This window comes from Podarcis tiliguerta (assembly GCF_965153285.1).
Source record: "Podarcis tiliguerta genome assembly, chromosome: 10".
Classification (NCBI taxonomy): domain Eukaryota; kingdom Metazoa; phylum Chordata; class Lepidosauria; order Squamata; family Lacertidae; genus Podarcis; species Podarcis tiliguerta.
The window spans coordinates 70124727-70150977 of NC_139543.1; the positions used below are offsets into that span (position 1 = coordinate 70124727).

A 26251-nucleotide genomic window follows, 5' to 3' on the forward strand; every position below is an offset into this window, starting at 1 on the left:
ATGCCCAGTCTTGCCACCCTCTGGGTACAGCCACCACACCTCATTTTGCAAAACTTGTAGTATGGCTCTACCAGGAATCAGTCGCTTTGGAGAAGAAATGTGGAGTGACTCCCCAGGAGAGCAATAAAGTAAAAGGTAAAGGGACCCCTGACCATTTGGCCCAGTCGTGGCCAACTCTGGGGTTGTGGCGCTCATCTCACTTTACTGGGCGAGGGAGCCGGCGTACAGCTTACGGGTCATGTGGCCAGCATGACTAAGCTGCTTCTGGCAAACCAGAGCAGCGCACGGAAACGCCGTTTACCTTCCCATCGGAGCGGTACCTATTTATCTACTTGCACTTTGACGTGCTTTCGAACTGCTAGGTAGGCAGGAGCAGGGACTGAGCAACGGGAGCTCACCCCATCGACACGGGGATTCGAACCGCCGACCTTCTGATCAGCGAGTCTTAGGCTCTGTGGTTTAACCCACAGCGCCACCCACGTCCCTTCCAGGAGAGCATACTTCTGAGTAAATGAGGAAAGGTGATTTCAGACCTCTTGAAACCAGCCCTGATCAACTTTCTTCTTGGCAAGATGCTGTCTGCAAAAAGACTCTCCGAAGCCAATTTTATCAAAGTAGGGTTGGTGAGCCAGACCCAATAGTTTTGGAGCTGTAGATTTAAAAAAAACGTACTGCTTTTTTCCTCGCTTGATATTTATAGACCGGCTTTTAACAGAAGGGGGCTTGCAAGGTGTATTTGAAAATACAGTTTTAAAACGACATTCCGGCAGCAGCAGAGATGCAGGCTCTTCCCTATGTTCTGTGTGGCTGGGATTTTTTCCCCTGCCCTCCGACCATTGGCAAAAGTGCCAGGTTTTCTTGCTTTATGCAAAAATCCTGGCATCTTTGGAGAAGGGCTGGGAAAAACCTGTGTCTTGAACATAGACAATGTGGAGCCAGATGGACAAAGGATTTAACTTGGCTGAAGGCAGCCCCCTGTGTCTGTAACAGTCATGCCTTCATGCTGTTGAAGAGAGAAAGAGAATAAGGCTCTGTTCTGGGGCTCTCCAATCCCTTGCTACAAAAACGCAAACGTTTGAGATCAAAACAGACACATTTCCCTGTAACCTAGGAATCACATGTAAACACGGATGCATTTTGATGATTGTTGAATTGCTTGTTTTGAGTACTCGTGATGCTTGCAGATTTGACAAGGATAGTAATATAGAGAATTTCATGGGTGGGGGAAAGCAGCATGAGTATACACCTGAGAAATGGAACAGCTCTTTTTATTTTTATTTTGCAACCATTCTGTTCATTCAAGTGCAAAATGACATAGTAGGATGTTCCAAAAAGCAGCCTCATTAAAACTGCTATTATTATTATTATTATTATTATTATTATTTAAATCAAGAGCAGCGAAAGCTTCAGATCTTGGGGTCCCTTGGGAAAAAATGCCTACAGTAGACCCCCTTCTTTCTCGCCCTTGTACCCTATTACAGCACTGCCTCCAGCAATGTGGACATTTTAGACTACAACTCCATGATGGGAATGGGTGTTCATCAATGTGCGGATATGATACCTGTTATGTACTGAAGTTTTCACCCTGGGCCAGCAGGGGTATACGGTAGATAGTTTTCACTCAGGTCCACGTCAGTTATTTTAGGCGGGAAACCCTGGGTTGTTGTTGCTACAGTGTTGACAGCCGGCTCCTATAAAAGCAGGCCGGCTGAGCTGTTTGCGGTTCAGTTCTGTTCCAGCTTACAAAATAAAGAGCTGCTCTGGAGAAATCGCTGTGTCGTCTGATATGTTCGCCCACAACTTAACACTTATGGTCTTGGTTATGCTCTACCTCTTTCAAATCAGAACCAGTGAAGGCGGTGAAGTGTCCTGTGTGAGTGTCTGGAGGCAGTTGGAGGATGGATGGCAGCTAGCAGATTGAGGTTGAATCCTGACAAGACAGAAGTACTGTTTTTGGGGGACAGGGGGCGGGCGGGTGTGGAGGACTCCCTGGTCCTGAATGGGCCAGGATCCCCAGGAAATCCAATCAAGTAACCTGCCAGACAGGAGATAAACAACAACAGGAAAAAAACATTAAAATTTCTGTTTCAGGCCTGCCTTTTCTGTGATGTAGGTGTGATGTATCTGGGGGTGGTCTTGATCTACAGGGTGGCAATTTCAAAAGTCTTTATAAGCCCTTGCACACCATTTTTCTGGGTCCTCCTCCTTTCCTGCGGGTGAGGGGAGCACCCTGTTGCAACAGATCAAAAAGATGAAGCTTACTAGCTGCTTTGCTTCTCAATATTCTCTGCTTGGCCTCTGTTATCTTCTCCATCCAATAGGGAACCTATGTAAGGACTCTATATGGGCTCTTGGATAAGGGAAAAGGGCAATTTTTGTTTACAACAAAGGGCAGTATAGAAATTCAATAAATAATAAAATAACAAATAGCAGGTCCAATCCTGCCCGGCTTGCGCCATCGCCCTCTGCTCAGTAGCCATGCCAGGGCTCAGGCCTAGCCTGGGGGTGTTCCGAGGTGCCGCCACTTTAAGGGCCCCGGGGCCCCTGAGCCGAGCGCAGGGGCCGGGTGTGGCGGTTCCGTGGGGCCCCCCAAACCTGCCCCGGCTATGGAACTGGGACACTCGTCTTCTCTAGGCTGTGAGTCCCCCTGGGCCCGAGATCAAGGGGTCTGAAACCCCGCGTGGGGCGTTGCCATGGCAGCTGGGCGCCAGAGCAGCACAACTGCCAGGAGCGGCCCCCGCAGCCCCCTGGAGACAGGTCTGGGGCCGGTCCTGCTCCCACCCCAAAGTCTCCAGCCTCCCCCAGGTGTGGCCCTGGGTTTTGGGGTCACATGACTTGCGCCCGGGGCTGAGTGGAAATGCCCCCCCAACGCCCAACCCCAGCAAGGGTTGCCAACTCTTTCTCCTGCCTCTGCTCCACTGCTTTTAGTAATAGCTTGAATTGCTGAGGTGCCTTCTGTTCCTCTTCACTGCCTGCTCCTCCTACCCACTCTTTTTATGGGAGGATCAAGCTGATGTCTAAATAATAATAATAATAATAATAACATATTTATTAATAGTCTGCCTTTGCCCCTAAAATGCGGCTTAGAACAGATCCTCCAAGTGTCCCTATTTTACAGATTTACAAAACTGATCCCGGCTTCTGATTTGATCCCGGAATGTCCCGCTTTTCCTTAGGACGTCCCTATTTCCATCAGAGAAATGTTGGAGGGGATGGAGTTATCCGACCCCCGAGCCATCTGAAGGCAGCCCTGTATAAGGAGGTTTTGTAATTTCTTATGTTTTATTATGTTTTTATATATGTTTGAATCTGCCCAGAACGGCTGTGGCAGATGGGTGGGGTATGAACAGTAAAATAATAATAATAATAATAATAATAATAATAATAATAATAATAATAATTTTTAAATATGACATCCCTGTTTTAATCGGATAAATGTTGGAGGTTATGCATCTTTGATATGCAGAGATGAGTCTTTCAGATGACGATGATGATTTATGAAAGGCATTTTACAACATAAAAACAGAAAATGCGCAATATAATGATTTAAAACACAACTCCCCACAGACACATTGAAAAGGCCATCAATTGTTTTAATAGCCAAAGGCCTGGTTGAAGAGGAATGTTTTCACCTGGTGCGTAAAGATGTAATGAATGCGCCCGGTGAGGCTTCCCGGGGAGAGCATTCCAGGGATGGGGAGCCACCGCAGAAAAGGCCCTGTTCTTGTGTGGCCACCCTCCAGACCTCTCGCGGAGGAGGCATGCAAAGAAGGGCCTCAGAGGATGATCTCTGGGTCCGAGGCGGTGCAGATGGGAAGAGGCGAAGCTTGAGATGTTGGTAGTGATTTTTTAAAAATCTTTTTTTTTTTGTATATTATTTTTTAATTAAATTTTCTGTTTTACAATGTACTCATTTTTACACCCTTAAGATACCAGTGACTTCCCTTCTTCTCTTTCCATGGTTCATTTTACATATCATAAATCCCTGCACATTTTACAGAAACTATACCATTCAGTATTCCATTATTACATCCATCAAAACTGATTTACACTGTTGAATTTATCTTAATGCTGCCAGTGTTTTCAGCTGTACAAGTAGTGATATCTATCTATCTATCTATCTATCTATCTATCTATCTATCTATCGTCTATCATCTATATCATCTATCTATCTATCTTTATCTATCATCTATCTACAGTATATCTATCATCTATCTATCTATCTATCAATCATCTATCTACAGTATATCTATCATCTATCTATCTATCTATCATCTATCTATCTATCTATCTATCTATCTATCTATCATCTATCTATCTATCTATCATCTATCTATATCATCTATCTATCTATCTATCTATCTATCTATCATCTATCTATCTATCTATCTATCATCTATCTATCTATCTATCTATCTATCTATCTATCTATCTATCATCTACCTACAGTATCTATCATCTATCTATCTATCTACCTACAGTATCTATATCTATCTATCTATCTATCTATCTATCTATCTATCTATCTATCAGCTATCTATCTATCCATCCATCCTTCTATCTACAGCATCTATCATCTATCTATCATCTATCTATCTATCTGTCTGTCTGTCTATATCATCTATCTATCTATCATCTATCATCTATCTATCTCTATCTATCCATCCATCCATCTATCTACAGCATCTATCATCTATCTATCTATCTATCTATCTATCTATCTATCTATCATCTATCTATCTATCATCTATCTATCTATCTATCTATCTATCTATCTATCTATCTATCTATCTATCTCTATGTTGGAAGCCAATCGAAGTGGCTGGGGCTACTCAGTCAGATGGACGGGGTATAATAATAATAATAATTGCACTTACTGCTCCCCTACCACCACCTGACCATGGCAAGAGGCGGCTGAAAAAGGAAGTTATAAAGAGGAGGAGCAGGTTCAAAGTGCGCTCTGGTCAAATTCCTTAAAAATATCAGGGCCTGTGGCCCCCGTAATGGCAGTTTCAGAAGAGAATGTGGCCCCTGGGCTGCAAAGGACCAAACTCAGCGACTAATCGAAAGCCCCTGGCTTCTCCCCCCCTTGCCTCCTTCTCCCCGCCCCGAATCCAGCTCAGATGTGCTCCCTGAAGGAAGAGTTTGACTCGCTGCAGGAGGTGAAAGATGTGGAGCTGGATCGCTTGGAGCGGGAGCTGCGAGAGGCCAACGAGGAGATCCACAGCCTGCGCTTGGATGCCGAAGAGGCGGCCGCCTTGCACGAGAACGAGGTGGCCGGGCTGCAGGAGGAGATCTGCCGCCTGAAAGCCGAGCTGGAGCGGGTGCAGAGGGTCCGGAACGAGTACGACATGGAAGTCACAGCCCTGCGGGCCGAGATCAACATGAAGCGGCCGGGCACCGGGGACAGCCAGCCTCCCCCAGAGATGTTGGTGGTGTCCCACTTTGATGACCGTCTCGCCTGCACCTCGGAAGAGGTGACCAGGCTCCAAGGTACAGTCATGTCTCGGCTTACAAACGCTTCGGGTTGTGCGATTTCGGGTTGTGCACCGCTCCGAACCCGGAAGTACCATGTGATAAGACTTTTAAGGTCTTAAATATGTAATTGTTGTTTAGTCGTTCAGTCGTGTCTGACTCTTCGTGACCCCCTGGACCAGAGCACGCCAGGCACTCCTGTCTTCCACTGCCTCCCGCAGTTTGGTCAGACTCATGTTTGTAGCTTCGAGAACACTGTCCAACCATCTCGCCCTCTGTCGTCTCCTCTCCTTGTGCCCTCCATCTTTCCCAATATCAGGGTCTTTTCCAGGGAGTCTTCTCTTCTCATGAGGTGGCCAAAGTCTTGGAGCCTCAGCTTCACGATCTGTCCTTCCAGTGAGCACTCAGGGCTGATTTCCTTAAGAATGGATGCGTTTGATCTTCTCGCAGTCCATGGGACTCTCAAGAGTTTCCTCCAGCACCAGAATTCAAAAGCATCCATTCTTCGTCGATCAGCCTTCTTTATGGTCCAGCTCTCACTTCCATAAATATGTAATACATGTTCATAAATGTACCAAGCAAACACGTACATAAATATATAAAGCACATGTCTGAAAACCCCACAGAAAAAAAGTCCTGAACAAATTGACCTCAATTATTTCTCTGTAAGGTCAAAGTGGGAAATCTCCCCATTGTCTTTTTCCTTCACAAATCCTGTCTTAAGGGCACATTTAAGATATGAATACGACGCAGGTGGTGCTGTGGGTTAAATCACAGAGCCTAGGGCTTGCCGATCAGAAGGTCAGTGTTTCGAATCCCCATCACGGGGTGAGCTCCCGTTGCTCGGTCCCTGCTCCTGCCAACCTAGCAGTTCGAAAGCATGTCAAAGTGCAAGTAGATAAATAGGTACCGCTCTGGCGGGAAGGTAAACGGCGTTTCCGTGTGCTGTTCTGGTTCGCCAGAAGCGGCTTAGTCATTCTGGCCACATGACCCAGAAGCTGTATGCCGGCTTCCTCGGCCAATAAAACGAGATGAGTGCCGCAACCCCAGAGTCAGTCACGACTGGACCTAATGGTCAGGGGTCCCTTTACCTTTACCTTTAAGATATGAATAGGGTGTGAGCCTGTGACCTGGCTCAGGAACTAAGTATTTATCATTACAAAAGACTGGCCAGGCTCCTCAGGCAATCCAATCAAGTGTCCATTAAACAGGTAACCTGTCAGACGAGATAAACAACACACTCAGATTTCTGCTGTAGACCGCCTTTTCTGTCATGTATGTATGACGTATGGAGGGCTGGTCTTGAGCTCCAGGGCAGGGAATTTAAAATGTCTATAGAAGGCCTTGTGCGCCATTGTTCTGGGTTCCTCCTCCCTCCTGCATGTGGTGAGTGAGGACCCTGTTGCAATAGATCAATAAAGATCATAGAATCATAGAATCATAGAGTTGGAAGAGACCACAAGGGCCATCGAGTCCAACCCCCTGCCAAGCAGGAAACACCATCAGAGCACTCCTGACATATGGTTGTCAAGCCTCTGCTTAAAGACCTCCAAAGAAGGAGACTCCACCACACTCCTTGGCAGCAAATTCCACTGTCGAACAGCTCTTACTGTCAGGAAGTTCTTCCTAATGTTTAGGTGGAATCTTCTTTCTTGTAGTTTGGATCCATTGCTCCGTGTCCGCTTCTCTGGAGCAGCAGAAAACAACCTTTCTCCCTCCTCTATGGGACATCCTTTTATATATTTGAACATGGCTATCATATCACCCCTTAACCTCCTCTTCTCCAGGCTAAACATGCCCAGCTCCCTTAGCCGTTCCTCATAAGGCATCGTTTCCAGGCCTTTGACCATTTTGGTTGCCCTCCTCTGGACACGTTCCAGTTTGTCAGTGTCCTTCTTGAACTGTGGTGCCCAGAACAGGACACAGTACTCCAGGTGGGGTCTGACCAGAGCAGAATACAGTGGCACTATTACTTCCCTTGATCTAGATGCTATACTCCTATTGATGCAGCCCAGATCAGGCTTACTAGCTGCTTTGCTTCTCAATATTCTCTGGTTGGCCTCTGTTATTTTCTCCTACCAATAGGGAACCTACGTAAGGACTCTATATAGGCTCTTGGATACCCCATAAGGGAAAAAAGGGCAGATTTTTGTTTACAACAACCGGATTGGGTTACTTTCGGGTTCCGGCGCTTGTGCGTGCGCACAAGCGCTGAATCGCGACCTGCACGTGCGCAGATGCAGTGCTGCAGGTTGCGGACGCTGCGGGTTGCGAACATGCTTCCTGCACGGATCACGTTCTCAACCCAAGCGTTCACTGTACTGTTATAAGAAAAAAACGCTCCTTTATCGCTTATGGGGTATCCAAGAGCCTGTGTAGAGTCCTTATGTAGGAAAATAACAGAGGCCAACCAGAGTACAGTGGTACCTCGGTTTAAGAACAGTCCTGTTTATGAATGATTCGGTTTACGAACTCCGCAAAACCGGAAGTAGTGTCCTGGTTTGCGAACTTTACCTCAGTCTGAGAACAGAAGCCAAACGGTAGAAGGGCACTGGCAGTGGAAGAACGGACTTCCGGAACGGATTAAGTTCGTAAACTGAGGTACCACTGTATATTGAGAAGCTAAGCAGCTGGTAAGCCTGATCTTGATTAAACTGTTGCAACAGGGTCCCCTGCTCACCCCAGGCAAGGAGGGAAAGGAGGAACCCAGAACACTGGTGTTCAAGCTCTTATATAGACTTTTGAAATTGCCTCCCCTGTAGCTCAAGACCACCCCCCAAAGCACCATACATGCATCACAGAAAGAGGTGGTCCCCAGCAGAAATTTGAGTGTGTTGCTTCTCTTCTATCAGCCAGGATACCTGATAATGCCTTATTATTATCTGATTGCCTTTTCTGGGTAGCCTGGCCATTCCTTGGAGATGGTAAATACTTAGTTCCTGAATCTCTTATGCATATTGATGTTTGCATTGATAAGAAGAACTTCCTGACAGTAAGAGCTGTTTGACAGTGGAATTTGCTGCCAAGGAGTGTGGTGGAGTCTCCTTCTTTGGAGGTCTTTAAGCAGAGGCTTGACAACCATATGTCAGGAGTGCTCTGATGGTGTTTCCTGCTTGGCAGATGGCCCTTGTGGTCTCTTCCAACTCTATGATTCTATGTTTGCTCAGTTTAACAGATACTTGCCAGACTGTATTTACAGGGAGGTGTAAGCCCCTACAGTCCAAAGACAATTAGAAAAGCTTTTCCCAGTTCCTTCCTTCCTCACAGAGAAATATTTGAAGTCAATTTGGGAGAGTCAAAAATGGCTTCAGGATTGCTCTGTACTATGTCAGAGATGTGGTTTATATACTTATGTATGTGTTTGCCTTGTACATTTATGAACATTTATTTTATATATATAAGACCTTAGAATTCATATAACAGTGCTATCAGCCGTCCTGGTTCAACCTCCCCACGCTCGTTTCTGAGCAGCAAGTGCGGCACTCGCCAGATTATCCTGGACTACAATTCCCACCATCCTGACCACAGGCCGTGCTGGCTGTGGATGATGGGCTTTGTAGTCCAGTGAAGTCACAAGAAAAATGTCTCAGACCTGGTGAGGAAATAATTGGTACCCAATGCAGAAAGCCCACAGTTTACGCGCATTTAATTTTTGCACACGTTCTGTTTTACGCACTCGGCAGAAGACTTTTTAAAAATAAGAAGGGAGTGGAAGGAGGGCGGGCATCCTGAAAAAAAAAGACTTTGGCAATTGAATTGAGATCGAATCCTGACAAGACAGAAGTACTGTTTCTGGGGGACAGGAGGCGGGCAGGTGTGGAGGATTCCCTGGTCCTGAATGGGGTAACTGTGCCCCTGAAGGACCAGGTGCGCAGCCTGGGAGTCATTTTGGACTCACAGCTGTCCATGGAGGCGCAGGTTAATTCTGTGTCCAGGGCGGCTGTCTACCAGCTCCATCTGGTACGTAGGCTGAGACCCTATCTGCCCACGGACTGCCTCGCCAGAGTGGTGCATGCTCTGGTTATCTCCCGCTTGGACTACTGCAATGCTCTCTACGTGGGGCTACCTTTGAAGGTGACCCGGAAACTACAACTAATCCAGAATGCAGCGGCCAGACTGGTGACTGGGAGCAGCTGCCGAGACCATATAACACCGGTCTTGAAAGACCTACACTGGCTCCCAGGACGTTTCCGAGCACAATTCAAAGTGTTGGTGCTGACCTTTAAAGCCCTAAACGGCCTCGGTCCAGTATACCTGAAGGAGCGTCTCCACCCCCATCGCTCTACCCGGACACTGAGGTCCAGCACCGAGGGCCTTCTGGCGGTTCCCTCACTGCGAGAAGCCAAGTTACAGGGAACCAGGCAGAGGGCCTTCTCGGTAGTGGCGCCCTCCCTGTGGAACGCCCTCCCACCAGATGTCAAAGAGAACAACAACTACCAGACTTTTAGAAGACATCTGAAGGCAGCCCTGTTTAGGGAAGCTTTTAATGTTTGATGTATCACAGTATTTTAATATTCTTTTGGAAGCCGCCCAGAGTGGCTGGGGAAACCCAGCCAGATGGGCGGGGTATAAATAATAAATTATTATTATTATTATTATTATTATTATTATTATTACCCACCAAACCTTGAATCAGATGGAATAATCCTCCTGAAATGCGCTGCTCGGCTGTGGCAAATGATGTTTCATCCCGGTGGCTGTGCTTTGCAGATGATCTCCGGACGCTGAGAATTAAGTACCAGGAACTGACGAACGAGTACCAAATCCTTCAGGAGAGCAACAAGATCATGGTCAACCAGCTGGAGAGACTGGAAGCCCTGAAATACAGGTGAGTCTCGATGTCCCGGGATTGCGCATGGCGGCGAGTGGCTTGTGGCAGGACCCCGAGGGGCCGGAACATTTTATTCGATTGCATTTGTATTCCACCTTTCCTCCAAGGAGCTCAAGGCGGCCTGCCTTGTTCTCCTCTGTCCCAGCTTGATCTGCACAACAACCTTGTGAGGTAGGTTGTTTTCTGCTGCTCCAGAGAAGCGGGCACGGAGCAATGGATCCAAACTACAAGAAAGAAGATTCCACCTAAACATTAGGAAGAACTTCCTGACAGTAAGAGCTGTTTGGCAGTGGAATTTGCTGCCAAGGAGTGTGGTGGAGTCTCCTTCTTTGGAGGTCTTTAAGCAGAGGCTTGACAACCATATGTCAGGAGTGCTCTGATGGTGTTTCCTGCTTGGCAGGGGGTTGGACTCGATGGCCCTTGTGGTCTCTTCCAACTCTATGATTCTAGGTTCAGCTGAGAGACTGTGACCGGTCCGAGGCCACCCAGTCAGCTTCATGACCGAGCGGGGATTTGAACCAGTGGCGTAGCGTGGGGGGTGCAGGGGGGGCCGGCCGCACCGGGCGCAACATCGGGGGGGGGGGCGCTCGCACTCGCAGCTCTCTGAGTGCTAAAATCCATGGGTTAGGGGGCGCAAATTACTTGCCTTGCCCCGGGTGCTGACAACCCACGCTACGCCACTGATTTGAACCTTCGTCTCTCGTGTCCTAACCCGGCACGCTGTCTACTAAACCACGCTGACTCTCTTGCCTCTGCAAATAATCAGCTTTAGAGCAAGGATTTTTTTCCTGGAGCAAAGTGGGAGTGGGAAAGACTTAAAGTCCCTCCTCAGCCCTGCTGCGCTTCCAAGATAATTTACCTGTTTAGGGAAGTTTTTTTAAATGACTGGTGTTTTAATGCATTTTTAACCTTCCGTTGAAGGGATGTGGGTGGCACTGTGGGTTAAACCACAGAGCCTAGGACTTGCCGATCAGAAGGTCGGTGGTTCGAATCCCCGTGACGGGGTGAGCTCCCGTTGCTCGGTCCCTGCTCCTGCCCACCTAGCAGTTTGAAAGCACCTCAAAGTGCAAGTAGATAAATAGGTACCGCTCCGGTGGGAAGGTAAACGGCATTTCTGTGCGCTGCTCTGGTTCGCCAGAAGTGGCTCAGTCATGCTGGCCACGTGACCCGGAAGCTGTACGCTGGCTCCCTCGGCCAGTAAAGTGAGATGGGTGCCACAACCCCAGAGTCGGCTACGACTGGACCTAATGGTCAAGGGTCCCTTTACCTTTACCTTTACCTTCTGTTGGAAGCCACCCAGAGTGGCTGGGGAAACCCAGCCAGATGGGCAGGGTAGAAATAACAAATTATTATTATTATTATTATTATTATTATTATTATTATTTATTATTATTATTATTATTACCTGTACACCCCTGGGGCAAATGTTCTGGTTATAGTGAAGGCTACCACCTTGAATGGCTAATAATAATAATAATAATAATAATAATAATAATAATAGCTGGTGTCCTTGTTTTTTGTCTAAGGGAGCCCCCTCAGATTTCTCCGTTAACAAACTTAATTCGTTCTGGAGGTCCGTTCTTAACCTGCAACTGTTCTTAACCTGAGGTACCACTTTAGCTAATGGGGCCTCCTGCTGCTGCTGCCGCGCCGCCAGAGCACGATTTCTGTTCTCATCCTGAAGCAAAGTTCTTAACCCGAAATACTATTTCTGGGTTGGCGGAGTCTGTAACCTGAAGCGTCTGTAACCCGAGGTACCACTGTATCTCCCTCTCAGTCCTTTCCCCCCGAACAGAGCCCGGAGCAAGTCGGACGACTCTCCCTCCCTCGACTCGGACTCCGAGGGGAGCACGGACCACCCCCCTTCCATCAATTGGCGGGCCACCCCCCACGCGAGCGGCAGCGTCTCCTTCAAGTCCGTGGAGATGGCGGGCACGGGCAGCGAGGGAGACGAGGAGGAGAAACTGTCGAAACCGGAGAGCGAGGCTGACCTGCGCTACCAGGTGAGGAGGGAGGAGAGCGGGGCGGATCCGGACCAGGCGCAGGTATGGGGAGAGGTTTTTAAACGGTGCGCCCCCTTTCAAGGAACCCTGGAAGAATTGTTTGGCGAAGGGTTAAGGAGGTCATGGAACGTGGTGGTTGAGATCATGACACATGAATGAGATGCCATGATAATAATAATTTTTTATTTATACCCCGCCCTTCCCGGTTCAGGAAACCGGGCTCAGGGCGGTTAACAACAAATTTAAAACACTTAATTGATGCTACAAAAAAACCCCCACCAGCATAAAATATGATATAAAACGTAAATAACAATAAAATAGAATTAAAAATCAAACATCTGGAGGGCCGGAGTTTGCCTGTGCCTGTGTTAAAATGATTGTAAAACTAGTGAAATGTATAAACCTGAAAAGCATATTTTTTATTTTTTAAGAGCATAGGGTGCCCTCCAAGGGCAGCTGAAACGATCAAGGGGTGGAGAGAAAGTTTGCAGTATTTGGGACATTTTTGTCCGGAGAAAGGGCGAGGAAGAGGCAACCAGAAAAAGCTGCCTTCTCCAGTCAGGGGTTTTCCAGATATTTCAGCCAGATATTTCAGCCTCGCCACCTGGGGCTGGTGGGACCTGCAGCCTAAAACATCAGGAAGGCTCTCCAAGGTCAGAGAAGGCTGGCAAACCTCCCTGCAGGTCAGAAACAACAGAGCACGGAGTTTTGGGATGTTGGGCACAGCTTGACCCTCTTGCCCTCTGTGCCCCTCTTCTTGCCCTGGCAGAGTGACCAAGCCCCACGCAGCCAGTGCAGGACAGAAGACAAGGACCATCTCGACCTCCCGGAGTGGGCAAGGAGAGGGGCAGAGCGGAAGGGGGGAGTGGCGGCAAGAGCAGGGAGGGAAGATGGAAGTGAGGTAGGCATGACGTGCGGAACAGGTGCTGATCAGGAGTTTGGTGGGAAATCCACGTGCTTCAGCTCTGCGTTAGCAGTATGGTGGCTTACCTTACAGGGTGGTTGTAAAGGGTCCAGTAAAATATGCATGCAAAATGCAGGAGTCTGGGCTTGGTTGTTGTTGTTGTTTAGTCGTGTCCGACTCTTCGTGATCCCCTGGACCAGAGCACGCCGGGCACTCCTGTCTTCCACTGCCTCCCGCAGTTTGGTCAAACTCATGCTGGTAGCTTCGAGAACACTGTCCAACCATCTCGTCCTCTGTCCTCCCCTTCTCCTTGTTCCCTTCATCTTTCCCAACATCAGGGTCTTTTCCAGGGAGTCTTCTCTTCTCATGAGGTGGCCAAAGTCTTGGAGCCTCAGCTTCACGATCTGTCCTTCCAGTGAGCACTCAGGGCTGATTTCTTTAAGAATGGATGCGTTTGATCTTCTTGCAGTCCATGGGACTCTCAAGAGTCTCCTCCAGCACCATAATTCAAAAGCGTCAATTCTTCGGCGATCAGCCTTCTTTATGGTCCAGCTCTCGCTTCCATACATCACTACTGGGAAAACCAGAGCTTTAACTATACGGACCTTTGTTGGCAAGGTGATGTCTCTGCTTTTTAGGATGCTGTCTAGGTTTCTCATTGCTTTTCTGCCAAGAAGCAGGCGTCTTTTAATTTTGTGACTGCTTGGGCTTGGTAGCCAAGTATTAAGTTTTCAGCCACCAGCTTCCAAGTCCATTCCAGCCACGGACTGGTGTCAGAATATTGTATACATTTATTAATACGGATCTTCTTTGGAGAAGCGCAGTCTGCTGTTAGGGTGACCTGCAAACCAGATCGCTTGCAGGGAGATTAGACGATGGTTGGCTCTTTAATGGGCACTCATTCCGGGGAAGCTAGATGACGTGGTGTCAAAGCACGGGCCGGTCCACACTTCCCAGTGTGCTCTCACATCGCTTTCCTTACCACAATCAGTCTGAAGGGAAGTGGATTTATGGCACAATATGTGGAGTTGGAAGGGATCCGAGGGCCATCTAGTCCAACCCCCCACAATACAGGAATCTTGTACAAGACAGGTGGTTGTCCAACCTCTGCTTAAAAACCTCCAGTGAAAGAGAGTCCATCACCTCCCAAGGGACTCCATTCCACTGCCAAACGGCTCTGGCCATCAGAAAGTCCTTCCTGAATCTCCTTTCTTTTAACTTGGAAGCCACTGACTTGAGTCCTGCCCTCCAGAGCAGGAGAAAACAAGCTTGTTCCCTCTTCCATGAGATATTTGAAGATGGCTCTCATATCTCCTCTCAGTCTCCTCTTTTTCAGGCTAAACATACCCAGCTGCTTCCAACCATTCCTCATCTACCTCTCTTTTAAATCAGAACCAGTGAAGGCGGTGAAGGTCCTGTGTGAGTGCCTGGAGGCGGTTGGAGGATGGATGGCGGCTAACAGATTGAGATTGAATCCTGACAAGACAGAAGTACTGTTTTTGGGGGACAGGAGGCAGGCAGGTGTGGAGGACTCCCTGGTCCTGAATGGGGTAACTGTGCCCCTGAAGGACCAGGTGCGCAGCCTGGGAGTCATGTTGGACTCACAGCTGTCCATGGAGGCACAGGCCAAATCTGTATCCAGGGCAGCTGTTTACCAGCTCCATCTGGTACGTAGGCTGAGACCCTATCTGCCTGCGGACTGTCTCGCCAGAGTGGTGCATGCTCTGGTTATCTCCCGCTTGGACTACTGCAATGCGCTCTACGTGGGGCTACCTTTGAAGGTGACCCGGAAACTACAACTAATCCAGAATGTGGCAGCTAGACTGGTGACTGGTAGCAGCCGCTGAGACCATATAACACCGGTCTTGAAAGACCTACATTGGCTCCCAGGACGTTTCCGAGCACAATTCAAAGTGTTGGTGCTGACCTTTAAAGCCCTAAACTGCCTCGGTCCAGTATATCTGAAGGAGCGTCTCCACCCCCATCGTTGTGCCCAGACACTGAGGTCCAGCTCCGAGGACCTTCTGGCGGTTCCCTCACTGCGAGAGGCCAAGTTACAGGGAACCAGGCAGAGGGCCTTCTCGGTGGTGGTGCCCGCCCTGTGGAACGCCCTCCCACCAGATGTCAAAGTGATAAACAACTACCTGATATTCAGAAGACATCTGAAGGCAGCCCTGTTCAGGGAAGTTTTTAATATGTGACATTTTAGTGTATTTTTCATCTTTGTTGGAAGCCGCCCAGAGTGGCTGGGGAAACCCAGCCAGATGGGCGGGGTACAAATAATAGATTATTATTATTATTATTAAGCTTGTTCCCTCTTCCATGAGATATTTGAAGATGGCTCTCATATCTCCTCTCAGTCTCCTCTTTTTCAGGCTAAACATACCCAGCTGCTTCAACCATTCCTCATCAGGCTTAGTTTCCAGACCCTTCATCATCTTGGTCGCCCTCCTCTGCACACCTTCCAGCTTGTCAATCTTCTCCTTAAATTGTGGCGCCCAGAACTGGACGCAGTATCCCAGGTGTGGTCTGACCAAGGCAGAACGGGACTATGACTTCCCTTGATCTGCACATGATACTTTTGTTGACACAGCCTAGAATAGCATTAGCTTCTTTTGCTGCTGCATCACACTCTATGCAGGGCTGCTTTTGAGATCAACCCAGAAACTCCAGCAGGTGCAGAACGCCGTGGCGAGGCTCCTTATGGGGTCCTTGCTGCGGGATTACATTCATCCAGTGCTTTACCAGCTGCACAGGCTCCCCGTGGAGTACAGGGTCAGGTTCAAGGTGCTGGTTTTGACCTTTAAAGCCCTATGTGGCCTAGGACCATCGTACCTATGAGACCGCCTCTCTTGGTATGCCCCACGGAGGACCTTAAGGTCCACAAATAACAACACTTTGGAGGTCCCGAGCCTCAAGGAGATTAGATTGGTCTCAGGGCCTTTTCAGTACTGGCCCCGACTTGGTGGAACGCTCTGTCACAAGAGACTAGGGCCCTGCAGGACTTGACATCTTTCCGCAGGGCCTGCAAGACAGAGCTGTTCCGCCTGGCCTTTGGTTTGGACTTGGTCTGACCCTTATGTTTCCCTCCCCTTATGGTCTTGGTTTATCGGCTGCTTTAAAATGAGGCTTCATTTTAAATTGCATTTTAACCTGTATTTTAAATCCCCCCCCCCTTTCCCCCCTATTATGTTTTTACTGTGATTTTATTGGTGATTGCTGCCCGGAGCCCGGCTCTGGCCAGGGAGGGCGGGGTATAAATAAAATTTATTATTATCATTATTATTAAGACACTACGGTAACTGTACCCCTGAATCTGAGGGATGGCATCTGCAGAGCCTGATCCCATATGGGGCACTGCCCCACCAACCTCAGTCCGGCCCTGACCTGCCTGCCTTATTTTTGACCACCAGTCCAGGGGGGTAGCCCTGCCTGTCAGATTTCCCCTCCTCCTTCACTCCAGGAGTTCTGCATGCCAAACTTAGCAAAGGGGAAGAGGATGGGGACGAAACTAGAATCAATTGGCTGTGCCTAGCTAGTGGCTCTGGCGCCACCTGCTGTTGGCCTCCTGCCCTACCCGGTCCCTATGTTTCACCAGCTGCTAGCTGCTCCTGGAACCCGCTAAGACCCTGTGCATCGGAAAGGTACGCAAAGGGCAGCGAGAGTAGTGTTAGCCCAGAAGTGGAAGCAAGAAGAAATTCCAACGAAAGAAGAATGGCAGACGAGATTAATGGACCATGCAGGATTGGACAAAATGGCAGGAAGGATTCGAAACCTGCGGGAACAGAGATTTACAGAAGATTGGAAGAAGTAGATGAACTATTTGAAGAGCGATTGTAACCCACAAATTACGCCAGTAGGACTACAAGAAGTTTTGTAAGGAGTGTTACAAAGTAGAAAAAGATAGAGATATTGGTTATGAGTTTTAAATGTAATAGGGAAAGTAAGAAATGCATGCTAAGAGACTAGATTGGAAAATTTTCAGACAGGACTGATGGAAGTAAAAAAATTGAATAAGGTGTAAAAGTACAGTGGTACCTCGCAAGATGAATGCCTCGGAAGACGAAAAACTCGCAAGACGAAAGAGTTTTTCGTTTTCTGAGTTGTTTCGCAAGACGGATTTCCCTATGGGCTTGCTTCGCAAGACGAAACGTCTTGCGCCTTTTATTTAAACCGCCAATGCATTCCTACAGGAAACCGTCAATACACAGTGGTGCTTCGCAAGACGAATAAACTCGTAGAACGAAAAAACTCGCAGAACGAATTAATTTTGTCTTGCGAGGCACCACTGTATGTTTAATTATTGTTGAAAATGGTATGTTAAAATACTAATAAATATATATATATATAAAGAAAGGGATGCGAAGGGATGCCCAGCTTGTCCGTTGACCCTCCGCTCTTCCTTTTTCTCTGGCAGCACAACCAAACCCAGGACATCCTGCGAGAGATGGAGAGTAAGTGCTGGCTCAGCCAGAAAGAACGGGAGCAGCTCCACGAGGAATTGCGGATGTGCAAGGAAGAGATTGAGAGACTTAACGGCACCATCCCCATCGGAGGACGGGTAATTCCGCAGAGGCATTTGGGCACACGTGTGTGTGTGTGTGTGTGTGTGTGTGTGTCGCAGGTTGCTCTGCTCGGTTCAGTGGGGAGCTGGGGGCTGGAGCAACCCTTTCCCTGAAGTAGGGGTGATTGATTAATTAATTGACTGATTGACTTATTGCATTTCTATGCCGCTTTCTGTTCAAACGAATCCCAAAGTGGCTTACAAGCAACAAACAGCAATAGCATGAGCAACCCAAGTACAGCATGAATCAGATAATCACGGGAAATTTGGTTCAAGTTTGAATTTGGGTGCAAAACCTTTCCGAAATGCAGTTGTCCTCTCCAGAAATGCTTTTAACAACCAGCCATCTCAGTGTCTCCACAGGGACATATTAATTGTTTTATTTGTTTATTTCATAAATAAATTTATGCACCGTTTGAGTGGGGGTGGGGTGGGGAGAGACATACCTCAACGTGGTTTAAAAAGAGAAGGGGAAAATAAAATTAGCGGTAACAGCATTTCTTTGAAACACTCAAAAGGTAAAACCAGCAAGAAACTGAAGGCAGGTTAAAACACACATCCGCGTTCTGCATGTCTGGGTAAAGGTAAAGGGACCCCTGACCATTAGGTCCAGTCACGGACGACTCTGGGGTTGCGGCACTCATCTCGCTTTATTGGCCGAGGGAGCCGGCGTACAGCTTCCGGGTCACGTGGCCAGCATGACTAAGCCGCTTCTGGCGAACCAGAGCAGCGCACGGAAACACCGTTTACCTTCCTGCCAGAGCGGTACCTATTTATCTACTTGCACTTTGACGTGCTTTCGAACTGCTAGGTTGGCAGGAGCAGGGACCGAGCAACGGGAGCTCACCCCGTCGTCACGGGGATTCGAACCGCCGACCTTCTGATCGGCAAGTCCTAGGCTCTGTGGTTTAACCTACAGCGCCACCCGCTTCTGGGTAGGCTTGACCAAACAGAAATGTTTTTCACAAGCACTGAAAAGTATACAGGGAAAGCACCTGCCTGATGTCATCGGGCAGGGAGTTCGAAAGCGTAGGTGGCGTCGCACAGAAAGATTGATTTCTTACAAATGCGGAACAGGTATCACGCAGCAGGTATAGCAGCACCAGATACCACGTGGGGATCAGTCGCCGGGGCACTTTTGGGGGTGCTGTGCCCACAAACGCCAGACGACAGGGTTCGAGACACACAGCAATTCCTGCACAACGTCTCATGTGGTTGCTTTTTTAAACAAACAAACACACACACACACACACACACATTGACTGACTCCAATTCCAGCACAATCACAATTCTGAGCATTCCCCTTTCCCGGTGGGTGGTAGGAATTCTGTGTAGCCAGCTCTTCCCAGACACCCAAATTTTTCGGTGCAGAGTCATGGCACGCAGGTGGCTCTGAAGCAGGATCCGGGCCCGAAATTTCAGACCCCTGTCCCACACGGGCAGCCGAAACACCCTGTGGCCTAACTTCTTTCTTTCTCTCTCTCTCCTCTCTCTCTTTCTCTCGTCCCCTGCCTCGGCTCATCTCCCCTCCGTGGTGTTTGTGGCGTCCCCTCCGCCCTCCATCCCACGCTCTCCCTCCCCACACCGCCCCCCCTGGAACCCCACAGGTCCCCCACGCACCCGAGCCTCCCGCTGTCATCTCCCTCCCTCTCATAGGACTGGTTATCATAGTAGCCCTGCTTTGGTGCTGGCGGGCTGAGATGTCTTCCTAACTCCCCGAATCAGGTACTGGTATCATCCGCTTGGTCTGCTCGGCTGCGCTTGGCTTGCGTCTCCTGCATGAAGCAAGGACACACATTCCCCGTCCCCAACATTTGGTTGCTTTGTCGTTGTTGTCGTCCCCCCCCCCCGGTCCCTCTTGCAGTCACACCCCTGCACCTGCCCTGCACCCCTCCCTCCCGCCTCCTTCCCCAACCCATCGCCTGCCGCACAGCCTGTTCCCTCTTCACAACAAATCATTTCCCCATGCTTGAATTTCCTCCTCCGGTGAGGCAGAGCAGGAACAAGCCAATTCCTATTTTACAAAAGGGTTAGGAAAGCCTTTCCACAAGTCTTCCTGCTGGAGCTGATGGGAACTCTAGGCAGTGCCGGATTTACGTACAGTGGTACCTCGGGTTAAGTACAGTGGTACCTCGCAAGACGAATGCCTCGCAAGACGAAAAACTCGCAAGACGAAAGTTTTTTGTTTTTTGAGTTGCTTCGCAAGACGGATTTCCCTATGGGCTTGCTTCGCAAGATGAAAACGTCTTGCGCCTTTTTCTTAAAACCGTCAATGCATTCCTATGGGAAACCGTGCTTCGCAAGACGAAAAATTCACATGACAAAAAAACCTAATTTCATCTTGCGAGGCACCACTGTACTTAATTCGTTCCGGAGGTCCGTTCTTAACCTGAAACTGTTCTTAACCTGAAGCACCACTTTAGCTAATGTGCTACACCACTGGAGCACGATTTCTGTTCTCCTCCTGAAGCAAAGTTCTTAACCTGAAGCACTATTTCTGGGTTAACGGAGTCTGTAACCTGAAGCGTCTGTAACCTGAAGCGTATGTAACCCGAGGTACCACTGTATAAGCTAAACAAGCTATATCTTAGGGCCCCACTCTCTTGGGGCCCCCAAAAAAATTAAAGGGGAAAAAACCTGGATGTATATTTCCAAAATATTAAAAAGGTAAAGGTGGAGCACCCCAGACAGTTAGGTCCAGTCGTGGCTGACTCTGGGGTTGCGGCGCTCATCTCGCTTTACTGGCCGAGGGAGCTGGCGTACAGCTTCCAGGTCATGTGGCCAGCATGACTAAGCCGCTTCTGGTGAACCAGAGCAGCGCACAGAAACACCATTTAACTTCCCGCAGGAGCGGTACCTATTTATCTACTTGCACTGGCATGCTTTCGAACTGCTAGGTTGGCAGGAGCAGGGACCGAGCAACTGGAGCTCACCATGTCGCGGGGATTCGAACCGCTGACCTTCTGATCAGCAATCCCAAGAGGCTTAGTGGTTTAGACCACAGCGCCACCCGGACGTCCCAAAATATTACTTTGATAAAATACATATTTTGTTATGTGCAAATGGCTTGAGATACCTCTTAGGTCCATAAATCACTGTCTAGCATCTATTCAATACAAAAAACAGCGACCGTTTGTTGTTGACAAAGGTCAGCTGGACATAGAAAGGGCCCCATTACCTTCAGTAGCTTAGGGCCTTGTCAGACCTAAATCCGGCCCTGGCTCTAGGGCAGAAACATCTGGAAGGCATTGTCTGGGCGAATGCTGGGTTAAGAGGCGCATCCCACAACTTCCCTTTGCAAAACCCGGCAGCCAGGTTGCTCACCGGTTGGAGCATATAATGCCAATCCTGGTTTGCCAATTACCGTATTTTTCGCTCCAGAAGGCGCACTGGACCATAAGGCGCACCTAGTTTTTAGAGGGGGAAATCAAGAAAAAAAATTGTATTCCCCCCCACCCCCAGCCCCAAAGAGCGCACAGCCTGTTCACTTCTCCCAGAGCTTCTGGGGCTGCCAGGGGAAGCCCGGCACCCCCCCCCCAGCCCCAAAGAACAAAGAAGCCAAGTCTTGGCTTCTGCCAAAGCCACACACAGCCTCTCCTGGCCGGAGGGGCTGCCCGCGGCTATGGCAATTCCCCCACCTCCCGCAAAAGCCCACAGGAGCCGCGCACCCTTTAAGGAGCGCGTGGCTCCTTCGGGCTTTTCTACGAGGAGGGAGAAGGGACTGACTGGCTGCGTCAGTCCCTTCTCCTTCATTGGGAACAGCCCGCAAGAGCCGCGCGGAGCTTGTGTGTGGCTCTTGGGGGCTTTTCCTGTCTGCCTCCCCCCTGCATTCGCTCCATAAGACGCACACAGATTTCCCCTTACTTTTTAGGAGGGGGAAAGTGTGTCTTATGGAGCGAAAAATACGGTAGTTTCCCAGCTCAAAAGTGCTGCTTTTGACCTATAAGCCTTAAACTGCTCAGGACTGCGATGCCTCAAGGACCGCCTCTAACCATATGAACCAACCTGGACCCTGAGGCCCTTCTTCGCCTGCCTCCATCACGAGAGGACCAGAGGGTGGCAACACAAGATAGCTCAGTTGGTTAGAGCGTGGTTCTGATCACGCCAAGGTTGCAGGTTCGGTTCCCGTATGGGGAAGCTGCATATTCCTGCATTGTTGGGGGTTGGGCTGGATGATCCTCACTGTCCCTTCCAACCCTATGATTCTGTGATTCTAACAGGGCCTTCTCTGCAGTGGCTCCCTGTTTGTGGAATGCTCTCCCCAGGAGAGGCTCGCCTGGCACCTTCGTTCAGGCATAATGACGACAATAATAATATTAACCAGGCAAAAAACATTCCTCATTTGGTTGATTGAATTTACATCCTATGCCCTTTTAAAATGTATTTTTTGAGGGGGGGTATTGGGTTGCTGTTTTTGTTTTTATGAGGTATTTTGTGGTTTTATATCTTGATTTCATTCTGTGAATCACCCTGAGGACCCCCCCCCCCCGGTATAGGGCGGTATATAAATTCAATTAACACCACCACCACCACTTTATTTATTTACATGCCGCCCATCTGACTGGGTTTCTCCAGCCACTCTAGGCAGCTTCCATTCCTCTTCAACCAGGCCTCTCTCTGGCTTTTGACAGAATCATAGAGTTGGAAGGGACCAACGAGGGTCATCTAGTTCAACCCCCTTGCAATGCTGGAAGCTTTTACCCAATGCGAGTCTCGAACCCACAACCCTGGCATAGCTACCAACTGAGCTACACCAGCTTGTAACTACTGGTGGCTTTCCAGAATAAGGGAGGGTGTTTCAATGTATTTCTCCAACCCGGTTTTAATGCATGTCTTTTTTTCTTTTGTAAGTCGCTTTGGGTTGTCCTGGCAAAAAAATAAAAAAATAAAAATAGGGTGACTAATACATTTAATAAATAAATAAATAACTGACCTACCAGAACAGAAATAAATAAATAGAGAGATAGATAGATAAATGTCTGAGCTACCAGCTCAGAAATAAATATATATATATATAAAGGGGAAAGGGACCCCTGACCATTAGGTCCAGTTGTGGCCGACTCTGGGGTTGCAGCGCTCATCTCGCTTTACTGGCCGAGGGAGCCGGCGTACAGCTTCCGGGTCATGTGGCCAGCATGACTAAGCCACTTCTGGCGAACCAGAGCAATGCAGGGAAACGCCGTTTACCTTCTTGCCAGAGCGGTACCTAGTGATCTACTTGCACTTTGATGTGCTTTTGAACTGCTAGGTTGGCAGGAGCTGGGACCGAACAACGGGAGCTCACCCCGTCATGGGAATTCGAACTGCCAACCTTCTGATCGACGAGTCCTAGGCTCTGTGGTTTAACCCACAGCGCCACTCGCGTCCCTAAATAAATAGATAGATAGATAGATAGATAGATAAATAAATGATAGATAGATAGATAGATAGATAGATGACTGAGCTACCAGCTCAGAAATAGATAGATAGATGGCTGAGCTACCAGCCTTCCTAGGAATCACCTTCATGAGAACGTTAAGAGGCTACAGGATCAATCCAATAGGCCTTCAGTGTAGCACCCTGTTCTCACGGCAGCCAACCAGTTGTCTGGCGGCGATCCAGCAAGCGGGATTCGAACACGAGCCCCCCGCCCCACCGCGTGCCGAAAGCACGGGTTGCCATGCACGCCTGCGGATGTCTGTGTGGTCCAATTAACCCTAGTGCATGGAGCGGGGTTGGAGCGAGGCGGGTGGGTTTTAAGGCTCCGTCGCTGACCCCCCCCCTTTCTCCTCCTCCTCCCCTGCAGGTCCCAGCTGGAGGGATGAAGCCCCTCGCTCTCTTCGCCGTCCTGGCCGGGGGGCTGCTCCTCTACCCCTGCGTAAAGAGATACACCAGCAGCTGGACGACGCCCTAAGGAGCCTGCACACCTGGACACCCGCCCCTCGCAGAGAGGGCCCCTTGCGCCACGTACCCCTCCCCACCCCAACTCTGTGAGGACTGAGCACCTGTGTCCCCCCCACGCCGCCCATTAACCCAACCGCTGCTCGGACGGCCGGTCTCGCCATCAGCCGTGCCAAGCGACCCTTCACCCATCATCAGTTATCCATTCCGCTCCCTTTCCTGCTGCTGCTGAGGATGAGCCGAGGTGGGGTTTTTTTTGGGGGGGGGTCTTGAAACGGGCTTCCAGCTTCCCACCTGCCCTGCCCCCTCCCCTGCCGCTGGGGACCTCTGGGGCGGGGTCCCGGTCTCCCCATCAGTGGTCCCAACCTGGAGGAGCCGAGGCGTTGGCTGGGAGGGAAGAGAGATGGCGGTTAGGAGTTCATCTCACCTCCTGGTGGCCCCCTCCCCTGGAAAAAGCAGGACCTGGGGACCCCATGGTACCTCTCCCCTCTTTTACCCCCCCCCCCGCTCTTCTGTGCCAGCCCGAGGGGGCAACCGAGAGCAATACCTGCCCTCTGGGAGGCTGACCTCTGCAATACCCGGAAGGACCTGATGTGCTTTCCCAGCAGCAAAAGTTGGCAGCCAAGGTCGGGATGAAGAGGTGTGGGGAGCTGGGGGGGGGGGGCACAATTTCCTCTAGGCAATATTTAAAGTCTGTTTCAACACACTGTGAACGGGAAGCAACTTCCGGAGGGACCCGGAGCAGAACGGATCGACCTGTGAATTTCTTTCATCCTCCGCTCCATCAGGGAGAACCTTTCTCGCTTATCCCCAACCCGGGCCGGATCCTGAATCTATGCATTCCACCCCTAGCTCCGTCCCCCTCCTCTTTCTCCAGCGTGGTCTCGTCCCACAGCTGTGCACCGTTTCCTCTTGGCCCTAGGAACGCTCACAGAGTTTGTGTGTGTGTGTGTATGTGTGTCCCTCTTTGCACCTTCGACGCAGGTATGATGGTTCGGGGACCACCGGGACGCAGAGAGGTCCCTTAAGGCCTGTTTGGGTCGCCCGGGACTGTCCTCGTCCGACAGCGCTTCCAGGAATCGAGGCCCCACCCAGGTAGCAACGGGTGGGGGAGCCACGGCATGTGGACTGTAGCGCAGCCCTCCGGGATCCGGGGCGCCAAATCCTTGCCCTGCATGTTTCGTGGGCACCCATCCTCCGTCACCTCACGGTCTGTCACCCCCTCCTCACCTCTTCCACATCTCGTTCGTCGAGCTCTGCTCCCGATTTCTGTCCGAGAAGGGGGCCACCCCCCAAAAGCCACTGGAGACCGTCTGCAGATCGTTCTCTTTCGTCTTTGTTCTATGTTGTAACTCAGTAAAAAAAGGAAATGGGAAAACAAAGACCTTTCTAAATACATGAGGCTTGGCTCTCTTCTGTCCTGGTTGCGTTTTTCCGCGTGAAGGCAGTGTGGGAATGTTCAGGGTGGCAGGAGAGGATATAAAGGTAAAGGTAAAGGGACCCCTGATCATTAGGTCCAGTCGTGGCCGACTCCGGGGTTGTGGCGCTCATCTCGCTTTACTGGCCGAGGGAGCCGGCGTACAGCTTCTGGGTCTTGTGGCCAGCATGACTAAGCTGCTTCTGGTGAACCAGAGCAGCGCACGGAAACGCCATTTACCTTCCCGCCAGAGTGGTACCTATTTATCTACTTGCACTTTGACGTGCTTTCGAACTACTAGGTTGGCAGGAGCAGGGACTGAGCAACGGGAGCTCACCCGTCACGGGGATTCGAACCGCCAACCTTCTGATTGGCAAGTCCTAGGCTCTGTGGTTTAACCCACAGCGCCACCCGCATCCCTTTGAATAAACCTACACAGATTTATTATTGGCTCTCCTTATATTCTTACGCATTGCGGGCGTTAACGAGGATTTTCTCGCTCCTGGGGATCACACTTGACCAGACCTTGCTTGCGCAGCATGGGAAAAAAACCCTGGGGCCTTCGAGAAGTGGCAGAGAAGCAACAGCGGCTGCGATGTGTCTGGGTCTCAAATGAGCTGGCAGGCTCCAAAAGGTCCACGTGAGTCACAGGTCTATAATTGCTGCCCCAGGTGGCCAGGGGAATGAGATGGGTACCCGCCAGAGGTGCCCTCTGGGAAGGCCGCAGCTCAGAACGCTCACCCACCTCCCAGCCTATTCCTCAGTCTCCCCCTCCGAAGAGGCGAAGGGGCTGTTGCTTCTCTCTAGCGCATGACCTGCTTCAGGGCGTCTGGAGCACAAACTGTTCTTGGGGGCCGCGCATGCTGTGTCTTACTCACAAGTCCCTTTTTGAGGCCAGGTGCTCTGGGACAGAACCTCATCGGCTATATCGAGCGAGGAGCGTGGCCTCTGGCCAGCCCATCACCCTAGCCAGAGAATGAAATGTGTGTGTGTATTTGGGGTGGAGAGGAGGAGGGAAAAGAAGGGGTAAGTTTTAGGGGGCTTGCGAGGGACACGGGTGGCACTGTGGTCTAAACCACAGAGCCTAGGACTTGCTGATCAGAAGGTCGGTGGCTCGAATCCCCACGACGGGGTGAGCTCCCGTTGCTCGGTCCCTGCTCCTGTCAACTTAGCAGTT

General features: G+C 49.8%; 1 protein-coding gene across 6 annotated transcripts in view; it reads left to right on the forward strand.

Annotated features, from left to right (window-relative positions):
• The window catches only part of CCDC136 (coiled-coil domain containing 136), a 45676-nt gene extending 20623 nt beyond the window's left edge, over window positions 1–25053 (forward strand). For 3 of the 6 annotated variants that reach the window (XM_083402256.1, XM_083402254.1, XM_083402252.1), the window contains exons 4-9: window positions 5119–5493; window positions 10186–10303; window positions 12084–12309; window positions 13079–13210; window positions 17631–17774; window positions 23563–25053. In XM_083402256.1, coding sequence (XP_083258382.1) covers window positions 5119–5493; window positions 10186–10303; window positions 12084–12309; window positions 13079–13210; window positions 17631–17774; window positions 23563–23670 — 1103 coding nt within the window. In that variant the 3' untranslated portion in view covers window positions 23671–25053. Of the gene's footprint in view, window positions 1–5118; window positions 5494–10185; window positions 10304–12083; window positions 12310–13078; window positions 13211–17630; window positions 17775–19384; window positions 19503–23562 lie in introns of all 6 variants that reach the window. The other 3 variants (XM_083402257.1, XM_083402255.1, XM_083402253.1) reach the window with 2 other exon arrangements.
• The last annotated feature ends 1198 nt before the right edge of the window (window positions 25054–26251 follow it).